The 24,943-nt window shown below is 42.7% G+C and overlaps 1 protein-coding gene and 1 long non-coding RNA gene across 2 annotated transcripts in view; one reads left to right on the top strand and one right to left on the bottom strand.

Annotated features, from left to right (window-relative positions):
- Positions 1-2,520, top strand: part of LRRC9 (leucine rich repeat containing 9) — a 38,604-nt gene extending 36,084 nt beyond the window's left edge. The window contains exons 31-32 of the mRNA XM_048949490.1: positions 808-985; positions 1,469-2,520. Coding sequence (XP_048805447.1) covers positions 808-985; positions 1,469-1,644 — 354 coding nt within the window. The 3' untranslated portion in view covers positions 1,645-2,520. The remainder of the gene's footprint in view (positions 1-807; positions 986-1,468) is intronic.
- Positions 2,521-14,664: 12,144 nt separating this feature from the next.
- Positions 14,665-24,773, bottom strand: LOC125694463 (uncharacterized). The gene is made up of 4 exons (XR_007377568.1): positions 24,666-24,773; positions 18,330-19,234; positions 17,909-18,055; positions 14,665-17,791 (listed from the first exon to the last, which is right to left on the bottom strand). It is a non-coding gene; the product is annotated as an uncharacterized LOC125694463 (long non-coding RNA).
- Between the last annotated feature and the right edge of the window lie 170 nt (positions 24,774-24,943).

The raw sequence follows: 24,943 nt of genomic DNA, 5'->3' as shown, positions 1-24,943 counted from the left end.
AGTTGTGCTTTTTAAAGTGCTTGTTAGAAAGCAAGAATTGAAACCGTATGGTGTTGTTTAAGCTCAGAAAGTGCTCTTGATCTTCAGCTTCAAAAGAGATTTTCCCAGCAGAAACACGAGCACTTTGTTTCGGGCTATTTTAGGTAGACACCAGAACACTCTGTGCATAATGTTATTTCTTCTTTTCAAGCTATTGATTCAATCTCCTTTTAAAATGTTCACTGCTGAATTACAGATGATTTACAGAAGGCAATCAGTTGCTGCTGCCATTCAGGGGTATACAGTCCCATCAAAATTAACACACTGGCACAGACTGGCATACAACTCTAAATCAGTTGCTACAAGAATTGGTGGCCACAGAGTGAGACTTGTGGACTACTGAGTATTTATAAATGCCATATAGAACCTTCCAGAGGTAATTTTGTATCTGTTGCCCATGCCCTGTCATTGGTTTGAATTTGAACATGCATTATTTTCCATCTTAGTAAAAACAACTTCAGGGCTTGGTAGGTTTGTTATTTGAGTTCTTACAATGTTGTTCCAAGCATTTGGTTTCACAGCTACATACACCATGCTTTTTCATGCACACAGCTGGCATGGCTCCTGTGTTTACCTGAAAGCTTATCTAGAAAGTGCAATACTGAAATCTTAACCTCACTACAGTAAATTTAGAACTAATTCTACAGTTCTTCATTCACAGAAAGTTGGCCATTACGGTTTATGCTACCTCAAAACAACAGCAAAAGAAATTCTACTGTAAAGACCAAAACAATTAATCATTTAATCTCTTTTCTTTTTCTGATGGAGGATTTCCGGGTTGCAAACTCCACAAAGGACTCTGGATTTCCTGCACTGCCAGACAGTTTTACAAGACGCACTCCTCTCAGGATCTCAACAGTGGACCTGAATGAAAGCATCACCCATTTATTTGATCTTACATTTGGTCATAAAGTGGCAGAGCCTCTACTGAATAAACCAGATAAAAGTAAGCATAAGCAAATAGCAATATATTACCCATTCCTGAACATTTAATGTGGTTTCACTCCCTTGTACTGCATATTATATGGCTCATATAGAGCAGTTTTAACTTGGATACTTTTATTTTTCTTGAGAATCTTGCAAATTTCTCAAAGAGTTTCTAATAACCTTCCCAAAACTGGGAGAACTTGTGTTGTTTGGAGTTATACATCTTTGTCAGGTGTTCTTCACATTAGCATGGATCTTCAGACTCAGCCTGAATCGTTGTCAGAAGAACTAATCTTCCAAAAGTGCTTCCAAAAGATCTGATGTTATTGCTTTTAATTTGTTAATCAATTTCAGTCTGTAAATGAGTTCTAACTGTGCTAGGAAATGATGCCTCACTGATCTGGTTGGAAAATTACAAGCAGAAGAATGAGTGCCATTCCTGGTGACTGACAGCAGGGTGAGGCTGCGCAGGGAGAATATCCACGTGCATTTTGTGTTTCAGGTATGCCTGGGAATCCAGCAATTGCAACACACAGTCTGCGAAGCAGCCATGTAAAAAGAGCTCTTAGGCAAGCCAAAGGAGCAACAGCTGATCTTAGAAGCAGTTTGGTGCCTCACAGTGTTACTTCTCAAACCAGCCAACTGCATCAGAACAGCAGAGAAAACGTGGGCAGGTGAAGACTCTTACCAACTCTAAACACAGTATAATTTTCTCTCCTTTCTGAAGAGGGGGTTAGGACCAAAGTACCTCTCTTCCTTCTTCATTTGACTGATGTGCAAGATAACAACACTTTTTTTCTACAAAGGCTGCCAAGTTTTCTTTTTTCTGATTCCAGATCCACCAAAAACATGTTTAATCTCTTCTGATAAAATCTGCACTGCATCTGTGAGAACAACCTAGGAACAATTAAAAATTTGCAGCTAAAACAATGACTATTAAACAGGGCCAGCTCTTTGATAAAGTAAGCTTGTATCTATCAAATCCCTCTTTAATCCTGCTCCGCCACGAGCTCAAAACTTCATTTTGTTTTGTATTTGTTACCCACTTTTGTTTAGTAATCAAGAATATTAAGAATGGAAGCAGAAGTGCAAGAGTGAAGCTGTCACTGTGGTTAATTCTGTCTAATGGTTGTTCTGTCAGCAGCAGTATTTTTATTCCATTACTTGCTGCCAGCTGATGAAATGGCACAGGAAAGTGACACCAGCATTTCTTAGTATATCAAACATTCACCCACCATAGGAAAGTGGGCAGCCCTGGCACTCAGACATTTCTATCTTGATGATTAACATTTGCTGCCTAAAGAGATGCCATCAAAGTCAGCTGTGTCAATGAGTGAGGTGATTCCATGTTACCAATCTGTGAGCTGTTGGTTTTTGGGTTGGTTTTTTTTTTGTTTGTTTTGCAAGATTAGTCTCAAATGAGCTTTTTCCTTAGACATACTTAATATATTTTTATACTAAAAACGATGATACAGCTCCTATTTCTTCTTGCTAAATAAAGTAATCATTAGCTATATTTTGCCATTGAAAAAGGGAGAGCTAGTTAAGGGCTTGTTCCCAGCGATGTTTCTCACACAACCGTCTTCAGCTGGCTTTTGGTTGGGCACACACACAACAGGAGTGGTTTCCAAAGGAAAATGTATTTCTGGTGAGCAGTATGACCAAACCTCTGGAGGGAAACACTTCAAATAAACTCGATTTAATCAGGTAGTGCTGTGCTGACTCAGATGTTACAGACGAGAAAGCAGGTCAGAGGAGATGGCATTGCTCACAATGGCTGTGCAGTGCAGAATTCCCCACGCCTCGTTTGAAACTGGCCTCTCCATATGACTGTATTCTACACTGAATGTGTACTGCCTAGGAGCCTTCTGCAGGCACTTCTCTTTGCACTTCTCAGATAGGGTGCATGAAATGCTGTAGCAAATACTGTTTATTGATGTTAACTTAATTTCTATTTTAATTTTTTTTTAATATATTGATAAATCTTGCTGCAGCCCACTGCCCTTTGATCCAAGAATGCTCCAGGTACCTTGCAGACACGAGATCTTTCAGGATAGCTGATGTTCCATAGGAATGTCATGCTAGCAAGCCACTGCACTGCAGAATTGCTTCATGAGCATTTTCCCATTCTCTTAGAGAGCTGGTTGCAGATGTTAAGGAAAAGCAGGTACAAAACACAGAGCCTGAATCCCTGCTTAACATGCAGAACAACTTTGTTTTACCACTGCAGTTCCCTGCTTACAGCAGAACATCTGGCTTGTTTAGCTTTCCGAACAGTAAAATCTCCCGGGCTTCTTTGTGTTGACTTTAAATATTGTAGTTTTATATTTTGATAGAAGGCAAATTCCACCAAGGAGAGATTATCAAAAAGATCATTTGGATGCAAATGAAAACAGCTGTGTTTTAAAACTATTGCTTTTTATCCTTTGATGGCAGAGAACAGGAGGCAGCCACTCCATCAGCTACTTGTAGATGAGTGATAAGAAGACAATGCACTGTTATCTCATGGCTCTTTCAGCTCCCCAGTATTAGGTCAGTATTGTTTTTACATCATCACAACTGGAACAGGGTTAAAAGCTTTCTCCATATCCACAGAAATCAACAAGATTTAAAACTAGTTGTACAGTAAGGGGAGGTACTGAAGTGGGCAGGAGAATCTCAGACCTGTATTTAGAGGTTGGTCTCTGAGTTACTTCAGCCAAGTTCTGGTTATGCATAGGAAACCTGTTCTCCTGGGAGTGCACGGCAGGACTGAGCATCGTGTCCATATACAAACTCTAGGGGTTTTGTTGTTCGTTTGTTTGGGTTTTTTTAAGCCTCCATGGTTTTGAATTGCTCCTTTATTTTAAAGGAAATTAACTAAAAGCCTTTCCCAGCCAAAGTGGCCATAAAAGTCAACAGCAACCATGAAAATGTGAGAAGTTAGAGGAAATTCTTTTTCTTCAGTATTATTACACAGATTGGAGTGGTGCTGCAGTAGTGGCATTTTGTATTTCCATTTTAAGGCTGTCATTGTCAATGTATAATGAATGACATGAAATGGCAATTAAGTAATGAAATCATTTCATTCAGTGAAGCAAACAATTCAACACATGTAGAATGCCTGGATCCTGTGGGACTCCGAGATCCCTTTGTCTGGTTCTGTTCTAACTCACCCCAGGATCAATCTGGATTCAATTTTCTGGATCTAGTTGCTAAGAAGTCTGAATTCAGCAGTATTTCTGCAGATCTGCATTGGAATAGTGGAGCATAGTCTGTTCTCTCCATCTTTACTATGCAGTACTGTTGTCTTCCAGGAACTTCATGATCCCAATCACTGCTCAGTTTTTACTAAACTGGAAAAACAGCACGGATTCCATTATAATGAATTTTCTTGAAAAGGTGGGAAACTGAAAAAAAAATATCAGTACGAATCAGATCAAGGATTATGCTGGCAAATTTACTGCCTTGCTGCTCAGATAACATTTCAGCGATCTGAAGGAGCAGTCAGTGTCCATTATGCTTACAGGCACGCGGCAGGCAGCAGTGCGAAGGCTGTTGACTGACCGCAGACATTCAGGTTGCGGTTGAATCCCCTGCCCGGCTGCTGTTTCCTTTGTCTCGTGTGTAGTTTGCAGGGCAGCCGCAAGGTGTCTTTGTCGTACCGCTCATTTTCCAGACCAGGGCGGCTAACGTAAGCCTCCATACTCAGCATCACAGCGACTCTCGCTTCGTTTGGGTTACGGCAGATTTGCACCTGAACAAACCAAAGCTGTACGTCCTGTCCTTGCATTTTACAAGGCAAGAATAAATTATTTGTGGTGTTGCGGAACTCAGCAGGGCCTGTGAGGGCAGCACAGCCACCGAGTCAGAAATTGTTTTCTGCTTAACGTGGAGCTCTGACTTCTTGGGTAATGGATCTGAGAGCAACTGGTTTATTTTTTGTGCAAACAATTTGTATCACCTTGCATCTGAAAGCCACTGCCTGAGAGCCAGAGGAAAGGAACTGCAGTGCTGTCAGGGAAAGACATTTCATACTCAGAAGAGTTCATCCCGTAAGGTGAGCCTGCAGGAGAGAGGAGCCCATGTGCAGCTAATGAAGATGGAGGAGCAACGCAGAGCAGGTGGTCTCCCACCATGAGCTGATTGTAAAAGTACTGTGCTAAGGAAAATCAAGGTGCTCATGCAGGTGTGGAGGTATTCACAGCCTTGTGTCACTGATCTTTGTACAAAATCCACCTCAGCCTCACACAGGTAACAAATTTTAAGGCATTTTAAGGCACGGTTGCCTTAAGTGAGAGAAGTGGGGAGGAAAAGGATGAGAAAGAGCTCTTTTTGTTCTCTTCAGAGACCACTCAATGCAGCTTTTTGCTCTTGTGTGCTCTGTGTGAATTCAAACTGTGTAGCAAACAGGGTTCAAACCATGTAGCAAACGCCCTGTTTATGCCTGAACAAAAGTACCCTTTGGCATGCCACCTGCTTCCAAGATGGAGAGCGTTGTTCTGGCAGCCTGCTAGAGGTGAACAGCTCTCCTTTATGTAGGCTGTAAAAGCACAACGTGGTGAACGTAAAATTAGGAATACATGTGTGTTCCCTCTGGCTTTACTTTGTTTTCATTGTCTGAACTACATTATGGATCTATGTGCATAATATTCTTCTGAATTTCAATGCCTTTCAGAGATTTCAAATTTCACTTTTGTCTTTTGCCAGGGCATTTTGAAGTGCAGCATTTTATAATGGAAGCATAACTCTGGTTTTGGGGCTAACTGGTCTCCATTTAAAAACACTTTCAGGATATCCTGGTTTAGGAAAAAAAATATATATTATATATATATATCGTTTTTGAGTAACAGTAGATTTAGAGATGCGGAAGCATCGTAACTGTAGAGGGCACTCATGCTACAAAACTTTTAGAAGAGGTGTCTGCATGGGAGAAACAGGTTGGAGCAGTGAGAAATGCTTAACATTCAGATTTGTCTCCCAAAATTGTGACATTTGATAACATTTTGTTTGCTTTTGATCCATGCTCCTTTGCACTCACCGCTAGTGATGGCAGAGGGTGGCAAAGGGGATGCAGCAGGAGATAAAAGCCTTGAGACCACAGTCCAGTATCTGTTCATTATAGCTGTAAGCCTTATTATCTCTGGTTTTCTGGTGTCATGGTTATTATGAGGTTCTCTCAATGATGTTGGGGTACACGGGATGATGGAGGCCCTTCTCACCCCCACTGACACATTCAGTTCCTGACAAGCAGCCCCACCACAGCCTTTGCTGTGAGAGACATTAGTGGGGTATCACCATGCTCACCAGGGCAGATCCAGCCTAAGTGGTCACACAGCCCACAGACGGTTCAGCAGGAAGGCTATAATTAGGCTGCTGACAAGGAAAGGGATAAACCTTCCAAGGAAAATCCCAGAGCAGGATTTAAAGGCTCTGCAGTGGCACATCAGTTCTTCGGATGGATGTGCCCAGGATTATCAGCGTTTACTTGTCAGCCTCCTCTGTGGGAAGAATCCTGTACAGAAGAAAGCAAGCCTTCCTGAAGCATCTCTGCCGAGTCTCATACAGCAAGCTTTCTTCCAGCGATGGGAACAGATTGCTTCTGCAAGCACCTTTCGTCAGTTTGGCCCAACAAACTGTAGTAGTGCTGAGCAGAGCAGTCTTCATCCCATACATGCATTGAAATCAATGGATGCAGGAGTAGCCCTTAGTCCTTTCTGACCCTTGAGTCTAAAGAACAGTAAAGACTCTTGCACAGAAACAAGTTGCAGACATTCCCTGTAAAATACAGAATGAAAGCTTAGAACCTGAAGAACACCAATCTGCGACAGAGGCCTCACATCTGCAGCAGTGCCCTGGGCAGCACTGCAATTGTGGAGTCTTTGTCTATTGCCTTCTTATTTAATTGTGTATAAAGTTCACCAAAAAAGCAAATAAAACGTTGAATCTCCCCATCTGTATATGAACGCAGACAGTTAAGAAGTAATGCTACCGCACCATTTCAATAGCTTTTGTCTGCAAAGTGTCATACTTTTCATTTACCATTTAATTCTTCTAAATGGATGTTGCTCTTCTTCCCATTATGGATCTGCACCGCTTCCATGAAACATTATTTGCATAAAAGGAACTAAATAATTGATGGAGGACGTGAGCAAAAGCTAGCACACATCTTGGTAGGGGTTTGCTGGTAATCCCAGCGAGTCTAACACATAGCTCATAGCTTGTTTAATGGGATGGAAGCTGACAGGGTTTTCTTGTACCTCTGCTACAGAACTCATAGCTTCTGAATGACCTCCTTGTACTTAGCTGCTTTTCTTGTTGATCTCGCTGCTCTTTTCCTCCATTAGCGGGAGAATTCTTCAAGGCAGTGATACAGTATGCTACAACTTGTGTTCACATCCACCATGAAACACTGCTGCAGCTCAGGCCTGGTGGATTTATTCTGTTGCTTTTAGAAAGTGAACTAAAAAGGAAGCAAAATCGAAAACGGATCGTACCATTAAGGGCAAAGTCTGCAAGCAGCTTTCATTTACAGGTTTGTTTGACCTTGAATCCAAACCTGAGTTCGACCTTGGGGTTACAGGCTTGGGGCTTTTTGCCCACGTTAAAAGTTCTGTTGGTAAAAATCTCTTAAGGCTGTAAGATGAGATACATATTGAACATGTTCTGAATTTTAGACATTTTAGATGACTGTCAGAATATGTTTCTGAGAGGAGGATGAGCTGTGGAAGCAACAGATCTGGAACATAAAGCTGTCAGTTGTCTGTAAGAAATGATCTAAGACTGCATTCAAATTGAATAATTCTTTTTTACGTCTTTCTACATCTCTGAAGTGTACATTCCTTACTGATCAGCAGCAGGAGTCGGGGAGTCTGGAAACAGGCGGGCTGCCTTGCTTGCTGAGGGAGCCGTTCAGCTGCTCTGACGAGCTGCCATTTTCCATGCGATCGCTGCTGATTGTGAAGCGGTTGTTTCGCTCTTAACTTTGCGCAAATCCCTCTTGGTTTTTCTCTTTTGAAAGTAAGACGTATTTCCATGTGTCCATAGAAGCTTCCCTGACAGTTCAGCGTGCTCTTTGGGACGTCTTATTCCTGTTGGGTGACGGGTGAAATCGGCTGCTTTGTTTATTAAGTGCACGTGACACCGTGTAAAACATACTTAATATCCTCAACCACTGCACGGGTGTTTTTGTGCCCAAAGGAGACTCCAAGTTTTGCCGATCTGATCAGCCTTGTGTTCTCTCCCATTTGGAAAGCCAAGAACTCCCATTGCTGATGAACACGTTATCGCACGGCTCCAGTGTTATTCTTAGAAACAAACAGTTTTCAGCCTTCTCCAAAGAGGAGCACTTGAAAATAAAACGATTCTGTAAGAATTAATGCTGACACGTTCCCTGTTTGGAGCCTGCTTTAGGTTTTTTGGGAAAAGGCTTTCCATGACAGAAGCAGGGTGTTTTGTTGGTGTCTCAATATTTTATTCCTCCCCATGTTTTACACATGCTATTTCCATTCCCATAAAACTAAGTAGCAAACAAATATATATCGGTAGCATTTTTAGATTTCAGTTCTTATTCCTTCCCATCAATTTGGCTGAAAACAGGTATTTGCAAACACTGGTAGCCTAATTTCTCATGGCCTTTCATTTTTTATGAAGTGTTTTCAAAAGACTTCAATCAACCTTAATGGTGCGTTTTTAGTTAAGGAAACAGAATGGAGAGAAGTCAATTTAAGCTCCCCAATGAACAAGTGTGTACAGAAAAAAAGGCACAAATGGGTTTAGAAAACAGAGCCAGTACAAGCAAAATGCAGCAAGCAGAGCGCTCAGGGAAGCCAAGATATAATGGAAAGAGTAAAATACTGCAGAGCTTTTTAAACTATATACAATTGGAACAATGGACTGGACCCAGACATCCATGTTAAACTGTTGGAAGATAGGTGAAAAGCAAGCTGCAATTCTGTAACCGGGGCCAGAGAATACTAGAATGGAAGGGCTTAAAGCCGAAGCAAATGAAGGTGGGGTGGTTTAGCTTGACAGAAATCACGTCAAAATTGGTATATTTCGCTGTTTAATTTACCACGTGCAGAACCATCTCCTGGCTTTCTGTATTAAAGGACTATCAGTACCAGCCGCCTTAATGAAGCTCCTTCTAAGCCACCTGTGAAATAACAATATCTTGGTTGTTGCACCTCTGTTTTTGCCAAAACACCTTAAAAGCATCGGCTAATTAAGTAACACAGCCACTGTGAGAACAGGCCACATAGCTACAAAATGTATGCTAAAGAAATACACCTGGGAGGCTATTGCACGGTGATTGTTTAATTGCCTCCCGTTATTTAAACGCGGTATTAATTATACATGCAATGCCTTGTTCCAGAGCATCACAGCCTCGCTGGAAAAAGGGTAAGTACATCAATATTAAAAATCCAAAGACTAAAATAACCCAGTCCTGCTGAACCAGTGCTCTCAGATGTCTGGGCCCAAGCACCTCTTTGAAGCAATCTGCTGCACAGTGCACCAGCGCTGATGAGCGCTTGCACGGCAGTGTATCAGTTATACTTTGCTTTTATGCGCGCTTACAGTCGAGTGCAATTGTTTTTAATGCCTGCCTTGCGATGTGATTCAATCCATTTGGGTGGCTTAATGCAAAGATTCCGTAATGTACACAGCGACGAGCAGCGCTAAGGCAACTCGCACAGCACTCATTATTCTTTTAACGGGAATGTCAACAAGAAGAGGAATTAGAGAGGAAATCGCTGTAACTCCAAAAGAACATCTGACTAACCACTACAGATGACATGTTTTTTCCCTTTTTATCCTCTTCACAATCCATAAAGGAGGATTTCTCCAAAACAATTAATTTGGTTGCCAAACCCTTCTTAATTCTAAGGAGATTTAAAACTCATCTACTTGGAGTCTGTCTCATGGAGCTAGACCCACAACCGGATTACGAGCTATTCCATCATATGGCTGTTGTTAGCCCAGTTGCTGCTACGTGGTACATAATTGGACCATTAAAAAAAGAAAGAAAGAAAGAAAAAGAAAGGACAAAGAAGAAAAAGACATATAAACCCTTCAATCTTCTTTACTGAGCCCACTGGCACTTCAAGCATTTTATTGTTTGTGTTACTTTCTCCACTAAATAAAAGCCTGGCAGCCTGAGAGAAAAAAGATTTTCTACAGCTTCTTCCAAGTAACTCTGAGATAGAACCTGCAGTACGAGCATTGACGCTCTGAAATAAACCGATAACAGACAGAATTGTGAGCTTTGATCCCACAGCAAAACTCAGGTTTAAGTTAGAAAAACGCCTCTTCTTTGTGTCTGGTGTTGGAGAGCATCTGGCAAATTTCCACTTAACAGCAATCCTGGTTTGCAGCACAAACTAAGTCCAGTGTTAATTCTTTTAATTACTGCATGTGTGTTTTGTTTTGTTTCTTTAGGGAGAATCGGTGACCTTAAACAAGACAAGGAAGACTTAAACCCAGATTCACCCCTTTGTAACATGGCTGGCTTAGAGCTGGGGTCATGGTAATGTTTTGTTTCTCTCTGCTTTGGTGCACAATGGTCGGCTCTTGATCTTTGCAAGCCAAGATGAGACCAACAGTTAGATAATGTCTGCACTGACAGCCACAGTCTCAGACCTGTGATGTTCCAAATTAGACACACCTCGTGAATGCAACAAAGCCACCACGTAGGCACCGTGCATGTCACCTTTATATGGGGAAGGCAGAAGATGGAAGGAATGTACTAAAGCCTTGTCCTAAAACGGCACCAGAAGCACTTGATCACGTAGTTCAGAGGTGCTGTCGAAGTACACAGATGAGGGTTTTACTTTAAAGTATAAACCACTGTTTGGCTGGCAGCCTCATGCCTTTTACATTCTTTCAATGTAATTGTTTTATTTAATGTACTGTAGGCATATAATTGGTATTAAGCTTGTAAGCATAATCTGTGGAAGCCCGTAAAGTGCGGCTGCGTGCCATCTCAGCACAGATCAACAAGTATCGCAGTCTGGGAGGACAACAAGTGCACCAACAGAAACATATTTCTTCTCTATGAACTTTAGTTTAGTAAACAAATCTGTACCATGCTAGTATTTATTACAGGTTATGGCTTGACGTGCAGATTAGGCTGACTATTAGAAGAGAGAACATTGTGGCCAGGATAAAGTCTCTGCCCGGGAAGACACTATTGATTTTGCCAATAGAAGGGATGAAATGTTGTAAGACAAAGGGACGCTTCCGCATGTGAGGACCAACCATTCAGGCTCCCTGCCCCATTTCCATATGGGGTTGAAAGACTTAATTTTACTGTCTAAATCTCAGCGTGCCAAGAAAGAAACTGCTTAAAGCTAAATATTTAAACTTAAGAGTATCTCTCTGCAGATATTTTCTTCAGAAACAAAATACATTCGCTCCATATTTTCACCTTCAAGTTTCCGTTTTCCAGCTTGCAATAAGGCAGAGCCCAAGTGTATCCTGTAAACATTACCCTCACGCCAGGACAGGAGCTGTTTCACAGTGCCCCTACTTGACTGTGATCCTCTTTGGAGAAAAAAAACTCAAGTGTGAGTTTCTGATAAGTTCCAGCTTCTGAATCCGTGCTGAGATTTCTCTCTCACTCTCTGCAGGGCCCAGAAGAAATGCCCACTCTTCATTTCCTTCCTTTCGTACAGCTCCAGCCAACTCTACCAACATCAATAAACAATAGCCCTTCCTCTCCCTGTTGTGTTTGGTGCATTACGTCACCCAGAACCAAACAAACCGCAACATTTCCGAAGACAGAAATTGTTTTTAACAAATTCAGGCCAGCCAGCTGTTTGGTGTCTGCCAGCTGGGAGCGCTGCCTTCAGAATCCACACTGGATGCTCCTGCTCGTCCCCGCGTTGCTCACCAATCTGTCCATCTGTCCGCATGGCGTGGTGCCAGCACTTCAGCTGGCCCGATCCTTATCCTGGGCACAAAGCGGCGTGCAGTTGGATGACAGTCTCAGCAACTGCAAGCGTTTGCTACAAGTCCCTCTAACGTGACAGCATTGCTCCTCTTGCTAGAGAGACCTCAGCTTGGTGTTATGCTACCGATGGTCTTCAGCTTTTGGAAAATGACACAGAGTCATTGGCAGAACTACAGTCACCAGTGAATATAAAATGACAAACACTACAGTTTTATACATGTATATCTTTAAGTGCATCAATGTATTCCTTAGATTAGTAGTTAGGCATCCGCAGTACCTGAAAACGTACAACAAGTTTTGTTATTGTATAACATACAAATTAAGTCACAAAACTCCCATTGATTTTACTGAGAGCAGCATTTGCCTTTAAGTATATTTTTCCTAAAGCTTTTTTAAAGCAACAGTTTAGGACTCAACTTTGCCATCGTTCACTGAATGCTCCAAAGGAGTCCCACTGAAACGGATGAAGTTTCTGCTAGGAAGTCCATTGTGAGTCTTGGTACCAGGAGATGCTTTGGGGAGCAGGACTCGTGGCTTGCAGCATTTCTCTTTTCCACAGTTCCATGTATCACTGCTGATTCAGATGGACTCGAATTCTGACACTCCGCTGTGTTGCTGGGTCTGTTAGAATTTACAGGTGGCTTCCTTCCCAAACCCATCTTAGTTTCAAGAAGCTTATCTGCCCTGAAGTCCTCAGAGACCAACAGGGCATTACTCTTTTTTCAGGAATTGAGGTAGCTTACCCATTGGACAGAGGGAGCGAGCACCAGGTCATCACTGCAACCATAATTTCTCTCTTATTCAATTGTTACACAGAAAAAAGTACAAGTTGCATCTTTCATCAGAAAATAATTGATTTAAGTTCTTGTTTTCTTGTTTTATAAGACTACCTGGTGTATGCAGTTGATTGTATCTGAGTGAAGAAATCTTGTAATTGACTTTTTTAAAATTAACAATTCCTTATATTTGGCATTAACTATCCTTTTAATTAAAATTTATTTTTAGAGCCTTTTCCATTAGGAAAAAAAAACAACTTTAAAAAATAAACATATTAATGATACTCATACTCTGCTGCTCCTTACGTCTCCAAATCCAAAAGACAGAGCAGCTGAAGGAACTGGGGCTGCTCATTCTGGAGAAGAGGAGGCTGAGGGGAGGCTTCATCGTGCTCTAGAGCTGTCTGAAAGGAGTTTGCAGCAAGGAGGGTGTTGGTCTCTTTTCCCAGGTAACGTGACAGGATGTGAGGAAACAGCCTCCAGTCGCACCAAGGGAAGTTGAGATTGGACATTAAGAGTATTTTCTTCACAGAGCAGGTGGTTAAGCTTTGGAACGGGCTGCTGAAGGAGGCAGCAGAGTCCCCATCGCTGGAGGTATGTAGGAGGTGTGGATGTGACACTGCTGGATACGGCGTAGCAATGGGACCTGGTAGGTCAGGCTGCTAGTTTGACTGGATGACCCTACAGGTCCTTTACATCCTAGATGGCTCTATGGTTTGCACCGTGGGAAAGCTGGTCACTTACATCTGCCTTTAAGCACCTTTAAAGCTGAGGTGCTCATTTCTAGGCATCACAATTTAAGACAGATCAGAGGAGCTGTATGAGCTCTGAAAGCTCAGTGTGCTCCTGCCTTCACAAAACAATGACTGCCAAAGCGAGGCAACCTGACTGCTTCAGAACACCTCTCCATTTTGTACTGAAATCTTTCCATGCTTACCAGAAAGGTTTTGAGCAGGTGCTGCCCAAGGGCTGTGTGTGCTAGGGACCTGTCTATGGATAGGGTTATATTTATACAGGTTATAATTATATACAGACTTGTCTAATTGCATTATTGCCAAAATTCCCTATTTGCATTCTTTCAATTTTTTTATGGGCTGTTCTTAGCTTGCCTTTATTTTCTGTTGTTTTGTTTCTGTGCAGTCGAAGATTCTTCATCAGATGAAGCTCTAAAAGAAAACAGACGCACAGCACAGCACAGTTTCTCTGCTGGCAGGGAAAAAACATGAAATCTGCAGCTACCCTAAACTGCCCCAGTACTTATTGTGGCATTCAGGCTCTGTCAGTCTTCTTCAGGAGCAGTAATAACATTATAATGACTGGGAGACAAAACTGCCAAAGTCTTTCCAAGACAATCTTCTGGGCTCATCAGCATAGACAATCATTCTTTTCACTTCTGGAGTAATAGGAAGATTTTAAGCAACATCTTTTGATTTGAGTTGGACTTGAAAAATGACATAGCTGGGGGCCTTATTTTAAATGCAACGAGACTGAAATGTAAAGTGCAATTTCCCATGCAGTCTGTGGAGAGAATGAGGCACTTGTCCCAGTTCTCTTAATTGTCTCTGATTGCTGTTTGTGTAGCACAGTCACTTCCTCGTCTTCAAAATCACCTTCAAGGGCTGCAACATTTTTCACTTCACTGTTTTAAATCAGGAAGGGCTAAACACTCACCCATTCAGCCATTATGGCTCTTTTATGTTATTTATGTGGTTTATGCTATTAGGCTGTAAAATTTTGTTTATTTAATTGGCTTTAACAAGTCCTTAAGTAACAGTTTTGAGGACACATCAGTGGGACTCGGCGCATGTTGATTAAGGTGTGCTTAACCTGACAGTTATATTTTGTACCATTTTCCCAGCAGCCGTTACTGTTATGGAAGAAGTGCTAATTTTCCAAAAATGGTGGCAGCCCGATTATTATGTTGGTTCTTTATTCATGCAGCTTCATTATTTTGTTGGCGCTGCTCTGTGAGAGATGAAGCAGTGCTATTATTTCTACTCCCAACTCCTTTCAGTCCTTTGCAATCACTCAGGCACATGTGTGGCATTACTCAGATAAGCAATTCTGTTTGCCTTCAGTGAGACTGGGTGTATGAATACACCCTGTAAAACAGCTGCCCACCTTCCTATGTCAGCACAGTATTTCCTGGCATGCACTTTGAGAGATGAAGAAGAAACAGTAAAGATCACGTTCCATCAAATCTTTGTTTAAGTTTTAATTCAGAAGGGAAGTTCTGCCAGTGAGGAGCTCTTGGTTTTATGGGGAACCCAAAAGGAGGGAAAAGGAGTGGAAATTTCCAAGGTGGTTACAGATAAGTGGAGATCAGAGAGGCCGCTTTGGCCTCTAAAAGTAGAAAGGCTGCTTAGGTCTGTGGCTGGAATATTAGAAACTGGTACTCCAAAGTTACTCAAGACTGCAGAAGTCCAACTTAGCTTTTACAACAAATTATTCATGGAAGTCAGCAGGAGCTGGAGATAAACTGTTCCTTTTGTGCGTATCTACGTGAACGGAACTCTCAAGAGAGATCCTCAAGGTCCTGCCAAGAAAACAAGTGGAAACGTTTTGAGAATGGAGTAAAGATTTATAATTGAAAGCACCAAAAGTGTGTTTTGGTTAGATGCCACCTTTCCTCAGATGAGTGGGTGGCACAGAGGGCAAGGAAAGGTATGAGGGCTGGAAGGAATGTGGCTGTGACACCAGGCTGCTTTTAAACGTATGGCTGGAGCTCTGTGCACTCAGCTCCCAAGACACCTTGGCTCCACCAGAGCGCCCAGCTTAGACCTTCCACCTCCTTTATTTTTTCCCTGGTTGCCAAGATGACACCAGGTGTCATCACACCATGCTTGGCCTCTAGTGGAGATACATCGAAATGCTGCCTTCTACAGCCTCTGAATCCCTAGCAGCGCAGTTGCAAATAAAGGGCAGGACTGCAGACAGAAGCTTTCTTTCTCTCACCTTTCTTCACTGGAGAAATAAAAATTGAACTTGTTGAAATGCATACTGTCTTATTTTTCACAACTTGATTATTATTTGAGTTACCATTGCAAACCTGTGCATGGATCTGAATGCACTGCACATGCATCCTGACCTAAGGAGCTGAGAACAGGGCAAGAGACCATGGATGGGCAGTGACTAACAGGCCACAGGCAAAGGAACGATCAAGTAAGCCAGGTCAGCATGTGTTTAGGGGCTCAGAACACCTGCACTTTCATCTTAAATAAGACTCTGGCCATATTAAAGATGGTGGCAGTTTCAGACCACATAAGCAACTTCTTTTTCCAACAAGAAGAAAATTAGTGCCACACAAAATGTGAATTTTCTTTAAAGCACTGAGTGTAGCAGGGGGAAAGGGAATAAAGGATGTTCTTACAATGAACACTTCTGCTTTAAACAGAGCATTGGAAATGAAAAATACTATTTTTCATATTTCACCCTTAATAACACATTAAAGGGTTTCTTAGCAGTACTTCTGACAATGGGAATAAGTCAGGGTTAACTTGGCAGAAACCCCAAACCACATTTAGCTGCTCCCTATTGTAGCAGTGAACAAAGGTTTTATTAACATCTTACCCCTCGTTGGGCCCAAGAGTTCTTTTCCACACAACAGGAGCTTTGAGTCAATTTACAGCTCTGCAGAGGGGATTTGTGCTATCAGATTCCGCATGTCATTCAGCAGTTGTTTACATTTATTTCCCATCATCCCCATCAAAATTTATCCATGAGAAGCGGGGACTTTTTTTTTTAAGAGTGTTTTTAAAACATATCCATGATGAGCACAAAATCAATGGATGAAAAACCTTCTAACCTCTAAAACCAAGCTGCACATAAAAGATGGACAGAGGAGGTGCTGTAGTTCATGAAGTCTGCCTTCTATAGTAAAAGCAGAAGAAAATCAGACCAAAAAAGAAAAACCCTTCAGGAAATCTTGTTCCCCAGGTGTCTCTGAAGACCACAGCTGTCTTGCTATCAGAAGGAAAAAAAGGCCACTTGCTAAGGTGCAGCATTCATCAGCCCACTTTGTTGCACCTAATCTGTGTGAGCTGCCTTCTCTGTTAGCCACAGCCTCCACTGCCTCCTAGCTCTGAAAGCATGGCCATCTCAAGCCCTCTGTGGCTATCTGGCCTGAAGGGTGCAGCTGAAACAATGTTGGTCCAATGAACATAACAGACTTCCAATGAGTGCTGCTGTTGGGACAATTTGGTGTGGCAGGAGGTCTGAAAGGACTTCGACAAAATACAGCCAGCAGTTGCCTCCTGTGTCTAACCCATACTGGGTGGGAGTAGCCTGGGATGACTCAGAAAGATCCTGTGAAAAGGTGACAGCAAAGTGGACACAGGTGAAATTTATCCCACGCAGCAGAATGGCAGCCTACTGATAAAACAGCACGCACCCACAGCATACTCATCTGTCAGATGGAGTCCTTGCCCCAAAACACTCAGCTTCTATCCATCTCAGTCCAAAACAAATGTAATGCATTCAATGACTCTAAAGGACTTATGGCACTGATAATCCTCACTCCTTGTTGGATTTAAGATGAGGCCTTTGGAAAGGAGAATCTGCCGTCGCATGGCAAAAGATGTTTCCAACCCAATCATCTGATAATTGCTGTTAACAGGAAGCCTGCAGTTTGTAGTCCTTCACAGAGCAGCAGTGATTGCATCCCTCCGCTCAGCTTCCCAGGCCATGCAAGGCTTTCTCCCACAAGCACAGGGCCCTCTATTTAACTTGAAGCCAGAGGCTGGCCTTCCTAATGCATCGAGGTTTCGGATCCCCTTATTACCCAAACATATCCTAGACTTCAAGGGAAATGAGCACACTGTGGGAAGTGTGTCCCTGCCCTCATGGAAGCAGGCAGCCTTTAACTTTGATCGGCTCTCACACAGGGGAGAAACACCTTTGGCTTTCACAAAAAAGTTGGAGGCAGAGGGATCAGTGTGCACTTTTAGATGGAATCCAGAACCCACCAACTTTGCGTGGAGTTACTGCAGTGGTTCTTTTCCAAAGCAAACTGATTTCTCAGCTTCTTCAGCAAGGGCTGCGCTTGCAGTTCACATCCCAGCTGCTCTAAACAGTGAATGAAATGAGCAGCTCTCCACCTCGAGAGGGCACCACGAGACAGCTGAAAAAAGGAACGAAGGCAAACAGGCTTTACCTCAGGCCCCAAATATTCCTGTCATGAGGATGTTCAATTACAGTAATTAGCAATAATCACATAAGCAACAGGAGCTCCCCTTACCTCCCTTCACCCCACCAAAGAATGGAGTCTGCTTCATTAAAACCTCCGCTTCCTCCTTAATCCTGCAGCCTCGTTCCTGGGCGCTTCCTTCAGCAACGGGAGGACCTGGATCCCACTTGTGCTGCCTGACTGGGTCAGCATGTCAGCCTGGGAGGGAAAAAAGTGTCCCTTGTGAGTCACCTGCCTTCAAAACTGAAAATTAGGAGGGGATGGATGTCTTAAATGCGAACGGATGGTACTCAACAAGCTGAAGCCTATCACAAGTGTGACTGCTGCTGTGTTTTTGTAACAACCCTGACCTACTTAAAATAAATGAGCTGTCTATGAAGCAGGATTTGTTGTTGTTTTTTTTTTTCTCTCAATAATTATGTTTTCCATCCTCCCACCCACCCTATAGCCAATAAATTTACCCTGACAGTACCTAATTTGCAGGAGGAAAAATGAAGTCAGAAGATTTACTGAAGGTCGGATGAAAACACATTTGTTCAAACACCATTTTTCATTCTTGGAAGCACCTCAGCTAAGTAACTTCAACACGAGACCATTCTCCATCCCTCTGCGTTGATGCTTCCCAGCAGTGAGTCACTGGCAGCAAGGCAACACCAGGGGCACGATGAAATTATAGACTAAACAAATATGTTTAAGAAGTAAATACACCTGCTAAAACATACTGGTTGAGTTTGAGCAAAGCAAGGAGAGCAGAGAGTTTTGAATGAGCTTAAGTTCTCAGTACAGATGAAATAAGGGGCCTGGATGCTCCTGACCTCCAAACGCAGGCTGCCTCCAGCACAAAGGCATTTTCAGTGCTGAGTCCCCAGAAACCAGGATTATGTCCCAAAATCTGTGCACTGTCTGAGCCTTGGTACAGACCGGAAAGTGCAGATCCAAGGAAGAGCCTCAAGAAAGAAATCTTCACAGACAGAAATCAATCCATGCTGGGCATCTGGATGCCTCCCTGTGAGAGCTACTGCGGGGAGCCTGCTTTAGCAGGGGGATGGGACTTGATCATCTCGAGGTCCCTTCCAACCCCTGCAATTCTGTGAACCAATGCAACGTGGATGGCAAACGTAAAGGAAGGGACCAGCAGCCCCATCCATCAGTCTGCTCTGTGAGGCTCTAAGTCTCATTTACCCCCAGATACCAGGTAAAATGAGAAAGGCAAAGACAGAATTCTGGATATTCAGGACATCTGGCAATCTGATGGAGATTCCAGTCTGCGGCAGCATTTCCCAGTATTTTATACAATCAGGAAACAGCACAGATGCTCTGCTTTCTCATCGTAGGTGAGCTGAGGACAGAATTGGTGAGGCCTGGTTGGAAAGAACCCTGAGGAAAAAGCACAGTACACAGAGGAAACTATGAATTTCAGCTGGATAAATATAAAGAAAATAAGTGATTCATTCATAACCAAGAGGCTTTAATTTATACACATTTATTTTTGGGCATGATTCCTGTTGTTAAAACAGAAATGCCATAAATAAAAAATTTGTATGTCTCAGGTAATAACATGGAGAATTAAATACCTTTCCTTCCTTTTTGTGCATAAGCTTACAAAGCAAATAACTTCATGGATTGCTTTTCTTTTCATTTTAGATTCAGTGAGAGATCAGGGTGATGACATGGTGTTATAGAGGGTCACGAGACCAAAAAAGTTAAGGAATGATGTGTGGATTTTGTGGGAACATGAGGTAATTAAATCTCCATCCCTCCAATCTCTGTCCTGAGAGGTTCTTTATAAAGACAGCAGGCAAACAGCAACTTCATAAAGTCCAACAAAGAGAATTGCAAAGCCCTGCCCCTGGGCAAGAATGACCACAAGTCCCAGAACAGGGTGGAACAGCTGGAAAGCAGCTGTGCAGGAGCTCCCATGGGAGACCTGGAGGGCAACAATTTGAGCACAAGCCAGCAATGTGCCCTTACAGCAAAAGCTACATTAGGAAGAGCATCTCCAGCAAGCCAAAGGAGGTAAATCTTCTCTCCTCTGCAATAGAGAGGTCACATCTGCACTTCTTGGTTCAGTCTTTGGCTCCTCAGTACAGTGGAAGCATAGACATTCTAGGATGGGTCCAGTGAAGGGCCATGATGGTGGTTAAGGGGTTGGAGCGTCTGTCGTAAGGGCACAGGATGACAGAGCTGAGCCTGTGAGCCTGGGCTTCAGGAGTATCTTGCCAATGTGAACCAACACCTGATGGAAAGGGGTAGGAAATTGAGCCCGACTTCTAAATGGCGCTCAGTGAGCAATGGACACTGAAATACAGGAAACTATTTAAACATAAGAAAAAAAACAGACACCAAAAAAGTAAACCAAACCCTGACAACCCACACTGGAACAGGTTATGCATTCTCAATCCTTGGAAATACTAAAAGCCCAGCCAGACACAGCGCTGAGTAGCCTGCTCCACTGACCCTGCTTTGAGCAGCACTTGGTCACCTCCAAAAATCCCTTCCAACCTGAACACTCCTGAGGTTCTGACTGTGCAGGTTATTGATCTGTTCTGTGACAGGAAGAGCAACAAGCTGTATCAACAAACTTTGCTACTGAAAGAGCTAGGTTAGTTGCTAGAATCACACTCACCAGCTGGAGTGAAAGTGAGTTTCTGTTGAAAGCCCTGCCAATGTAAACACTATTGTTCCTGAATGTGAGCTGTATCTGTGGGATTTCTTAATGTGCCTCAAGAACATGGACATCATTAGGCACCTTATTAGCACCCTGATGAGAGCTGATGGCTAGCAAGGAGAGGGGCTGGCTGCCCAGCCTGAATGCAGCGCTTAGCTGAGCTTCTCCTTGAAAACATTCAAACCTTGTGCATGAAATGCAAAAACGGGAGAGAAATAAGGAAGGGCTGGTCCTTCCCCTTCATCTCCTGGTTAAATGATGAGCTGCTTGGTAAAGAGATACAGGACATTTCACTGCAAACCTTCCCTACTTGGCACACAGCATTTTTAATTTGCCGTTCATGGAATGCATTTAAGCTTTCATTTTATTCAGGGTTAATGATTCCTGAAATAAAAAAAAGCAATGTAAATATAACTCCTGAAGATGGAACATTCAGAAGCAATACTCCTTCCATCTCAAAACTGCTCAGCTCACTTTTTAAATCAGTCTCAGAAGTAGGGCAAGAGGTCTGCCTAATTATTTACCGAGCATTCGCACTTGGAAACACCATTCTAAATTACACGGATTGTATCCCAGAGCCCAACTCCAGGCCTAACAGTATGGTCTGTTACACCAGAGGAAGCTGTTTTAGCAGTATTCCAGCAGGAATATTGTTTAGGTTTTAGAGACCTCTTCTATGTAGGTGCCATGAAACGTAAGAAAATGAAATCAGCTAGAGCTAGATAATCAGGAATGATTTATTTTGTAAAACTGTCCGTTTTTAATCAAGGCAGACTTAATTATTTAGATAGACCTGTTTGGGAACAAAATTAACTTCTGTGCTGGCTTCATTTTTCATCTGGGAATACATTATGACTGTGAATGCTGAGCTATAGTTTATTTCTAATCCTGCTGGTGTTCTTGCTGTACACACAATAAATTAACACAGGATGCCCTCTGCATCTTGCTACCGCTTCAGCACTTTCCACTTCAGTCCACACTGCTCTTTTCTCTTTGCGTCCTTGCACGGTTCTGCACATCAGCTATCTATAATTACCATCATCCAAACTGCAAATACAGCCTGTTTATTTCTCATATCCAAAACAGGAGCACGAGAAGAAAGGCTGGGTAAGCTGAGCATAGCTGCGGTTCAACAGAACAATGTCACTGGGTCCAAATCTAGCAAAGTTTGTAGGCACAAACTTAATTTAAAACATGTTAGTATTGTTTTTGCAAGAACACTTCTAATGTTAAGGCTTCAGTAGCAATTTTCATACTTGAATTATGCAGAAGGCAAAGAACTTCACTAGACAGAGGCCTGACCTCCAACACTAAATGCAACCCTCTTTGTCTTTCAGAACCAAATTAATTCTCTTATTATCCTCACACTGCAGTGCACTCCTTGGACTCAGATTTTGATTGAAGATTTAAAGTGGATAATATAAATGTGACATATACATTAAGTGAAATTTCAGATAGATGGCTTTTTAACGTTCCAAAGCAGCTTCCCTGGAAGCGGCTCACTCCTAGTAAATTACCTCTGACAAGTCCGAATCTCCCCGATAAGCCTCTCAAACACTACAGCTTCTGCTCAGAGGAATATCTAAAAACTCATCACGCCCAGTCCTTGACAAAGAACAAGAATTAGATTCAAACTGAAAAGAAGCGATGCTGGGAGAGGCTGACATTCAAAAAGGGTAGGAGGATAAAAGAGAGAGAAAAATGACAGACCCAGTCTGCACCATTACTAAAATTAGATCATTTCTTTTGTTCTCCTGAACCTTCTGCTCTATTTGCCAGGAATCATATTAGCAACAGAAACTGTGAGAATCTGTCCAACCTTATTAGAGAAGCTGGGCACAAAGAAATGATGAAAATCCTTTTTAAATGTACTTGCACATACAAAGGAAAAAAGCGGAGTTTCAGGATTTTGAAAGATTGGATCAAAACCCACATCGGAAAAACTGGACATCAAACTAACAAAGCTTAATTAGCAGTACTGCAGTGCGCGGAGAACAAGCAAAGAACAGAACTTTACCATTTGCATCAGTATATTATAGGCTTAATGCTCCACAACAGGGGAAAACACAGGCATGTTCTCAAGCTCTTCTCCAAAACATTCATCTACTGTCCAAGCACTGCCACCTGTAAGAGCTCCGAGGGGTCAGCTCTGCTATTGGGAAGCCTTCTGGCAGCTGACTTATGCTGCAGGACAGTGCATTTCTTCCCCATCCTCCTCCCCTAGCTCCAGCACCCCAGCTGGGTGGGGTGGATATTGTCAGCCTCTATCCATTAGGCTAAAAAGGCATTTGTTCATATAATGTGGGAGATTTACCTGCAGGCCTAATGGTCTGCACTCCATAGGAGCAGCTGATGGTGTGTACAAATCACGCACTCCTCAGCGTTGTTGGAATGTCACGAGGATCTTCACAGTCAGATCCTGATGGAGGCCATTGGAACCCACACCCTGATAACTACGGGGTGTGAAGGCGACCATTCTTGACTGGGTGAAGTGCACCCACTGGCTTGCATGCAGATGACACAAATTCAGTACTCATACAAGAGCTACAACTTGTCCTGAAGCTCCAGCAGTGAGAGGCTGCTGGAATGGCATCTCTTGCACAGTCTGCCTCCATTCATAAGCACATCTACATGGCCACGGAGCGTGGGACAAATGACAACTGTGACGTCTGCATGGCCACAGGACTCTTACGCCCTGTCAAACCAAAGATGCAGAATATCCCATAGTCAATCCTGGGTTGTCACTTACAATTCAAGCAGTACACAAATTTGCAATTTGTAGTTCTTTTTCTGTCCCCTTCTCCTCAGATCAGTGACAGATTCTCAAAGCACAGCAATCGAAAGAGACTTCCAAGACAAGTGAGCAGCTGAATGAAAGTTAATACTTGATAAAATTCACCACATGAATGTTACACTGGCACAATCAATAGTAGTTCAGAAATACCACCGAAAGCCCTTGGCCCTGGGGAAATGCAGGTATCTTTCACACAGAGGAACTTTTTAAAACTTTTTTAATAAAGTAGATGGTTTATTTTAAAGGGATAAAGTCATCCAGAAAGAAGCCAATTCCCAAGTATTCCATGGCTTTCTGCCAGCCTAAGGTCATACTGTCTAAAGGAATTACTTCTAAGGGAGCCATGAAAAAGTAGTTGTGGATAATACACATCCAGCATACACAGCTTCATCAATCTTAAGAAAGTAAACATAAAAAGTATGAAAATATGCAAGATGATTACTTGGGGGATCAGAATTAAGAGCCCTTTCACCAACTAAAAAGAAGCAACCCAAAAAACAAGTCTTAAGCCTGCAAATAGTTTATGTATATCTCAATTCAGGCAGATGAGAACTATTAATTTCAGAAGAATTGTTCACATGCTTGCAGTTACACACTACAGTAATCTGGAAAGGACAGCTGGAGGCTGGCAAAATTGACCTGTAACACTTTGCAAGTTTTATTTTATATGACCAAGAAAGCTCTTCCAACTTTTGGAGAAATAAATTAGTGTGCTCTCTTTTCCAGTACTTAAGAGTTTGCATTGACTCAATTTCTGATTAATTCTTGAGTAAGGACAGGCAGGAATCTTTTCTCTAAGTTCTGAAACACAAGCTGCAGAGACTGTCTTTAAATAAAGCTTATGTCTGCTTACCCCCGAAATTGTCAGAGGATTTACATATTTCAGTAGTGTTTTAATAGGATTGCAAGAGACACATTTCAAGGACAAGGTGTGAATAAACCTGGAATGCTGGAGAAACCGAGCAGCCTGAGATGCGCATCGTCCTGCCCACTGGGCTCGGAGTCACTTGTACTGTTGACCTCCATGGGAAAGAAACCCCATAAATGTAAATCTGTCTTTTTTGGTAGCGCTTCCCGAGTTCTACACTGGATACCCCCCACTTTGTCGTTTTGTTATCTTTGAAGAATACAGACTAACAAGCCTCTAAAAAAAGTTACTACGCTTCTGACTCAAACTGCTCAGAGGAATTCCTTTGCTGTATTTAGAATTTCAACTACACAGAAATGCATTAGACGTTATTAGGGATTCAAATTCCAACGGATGCAATTGTTTCCAAGAACTCACAACATGACTATTAAGGCAGACAGATGCATGCCCTGCTACCCTACAGTACACAGTTACACACCGTAATGCTGTTAGATGTAAATCCTGTTAAGGACGCTCCGGCTGTTAAACAGTGTGCAATGGGCCTGATGTGGTCCGCACGGCCCAGGCTGGTGAGGGACCCAGGGACAGCAACCTGCTGCAGCTGCTGGATGGGCCGGGGGCTTTTCTTCACTTTTTTCTTCACTTTGGGAGCCTGCCAGCGAGCCACGGCTAGACAGGGCCCTCACGTCTCGTTTTACAGCGGGACGACGGCAGTTCGGGGCGGCAGACGCACACGGTGCTGCCGACGGAGCTTCG

Source organism: Lagopus muta, chromosome 6, assembly GCF_023343835.1.
Source record: "Lagopus muta isolate bLagMut1 chromosome 6, bLagMut1 primary, whole genome shotgun sequence".
In the NCBI taxonomy this organism is placed as follows: domain Eukaryota; kingdom Metazoa; phylum Chordata; class Aves; order Galliformes; family Phasianidae; genus Lagopus; species Lagopus muta.
The sequence above is the reverse complement of the archived record's forward strand: the minus strand, read 5'-3'. Positions and strand labels throughout refer to the sequence as shown.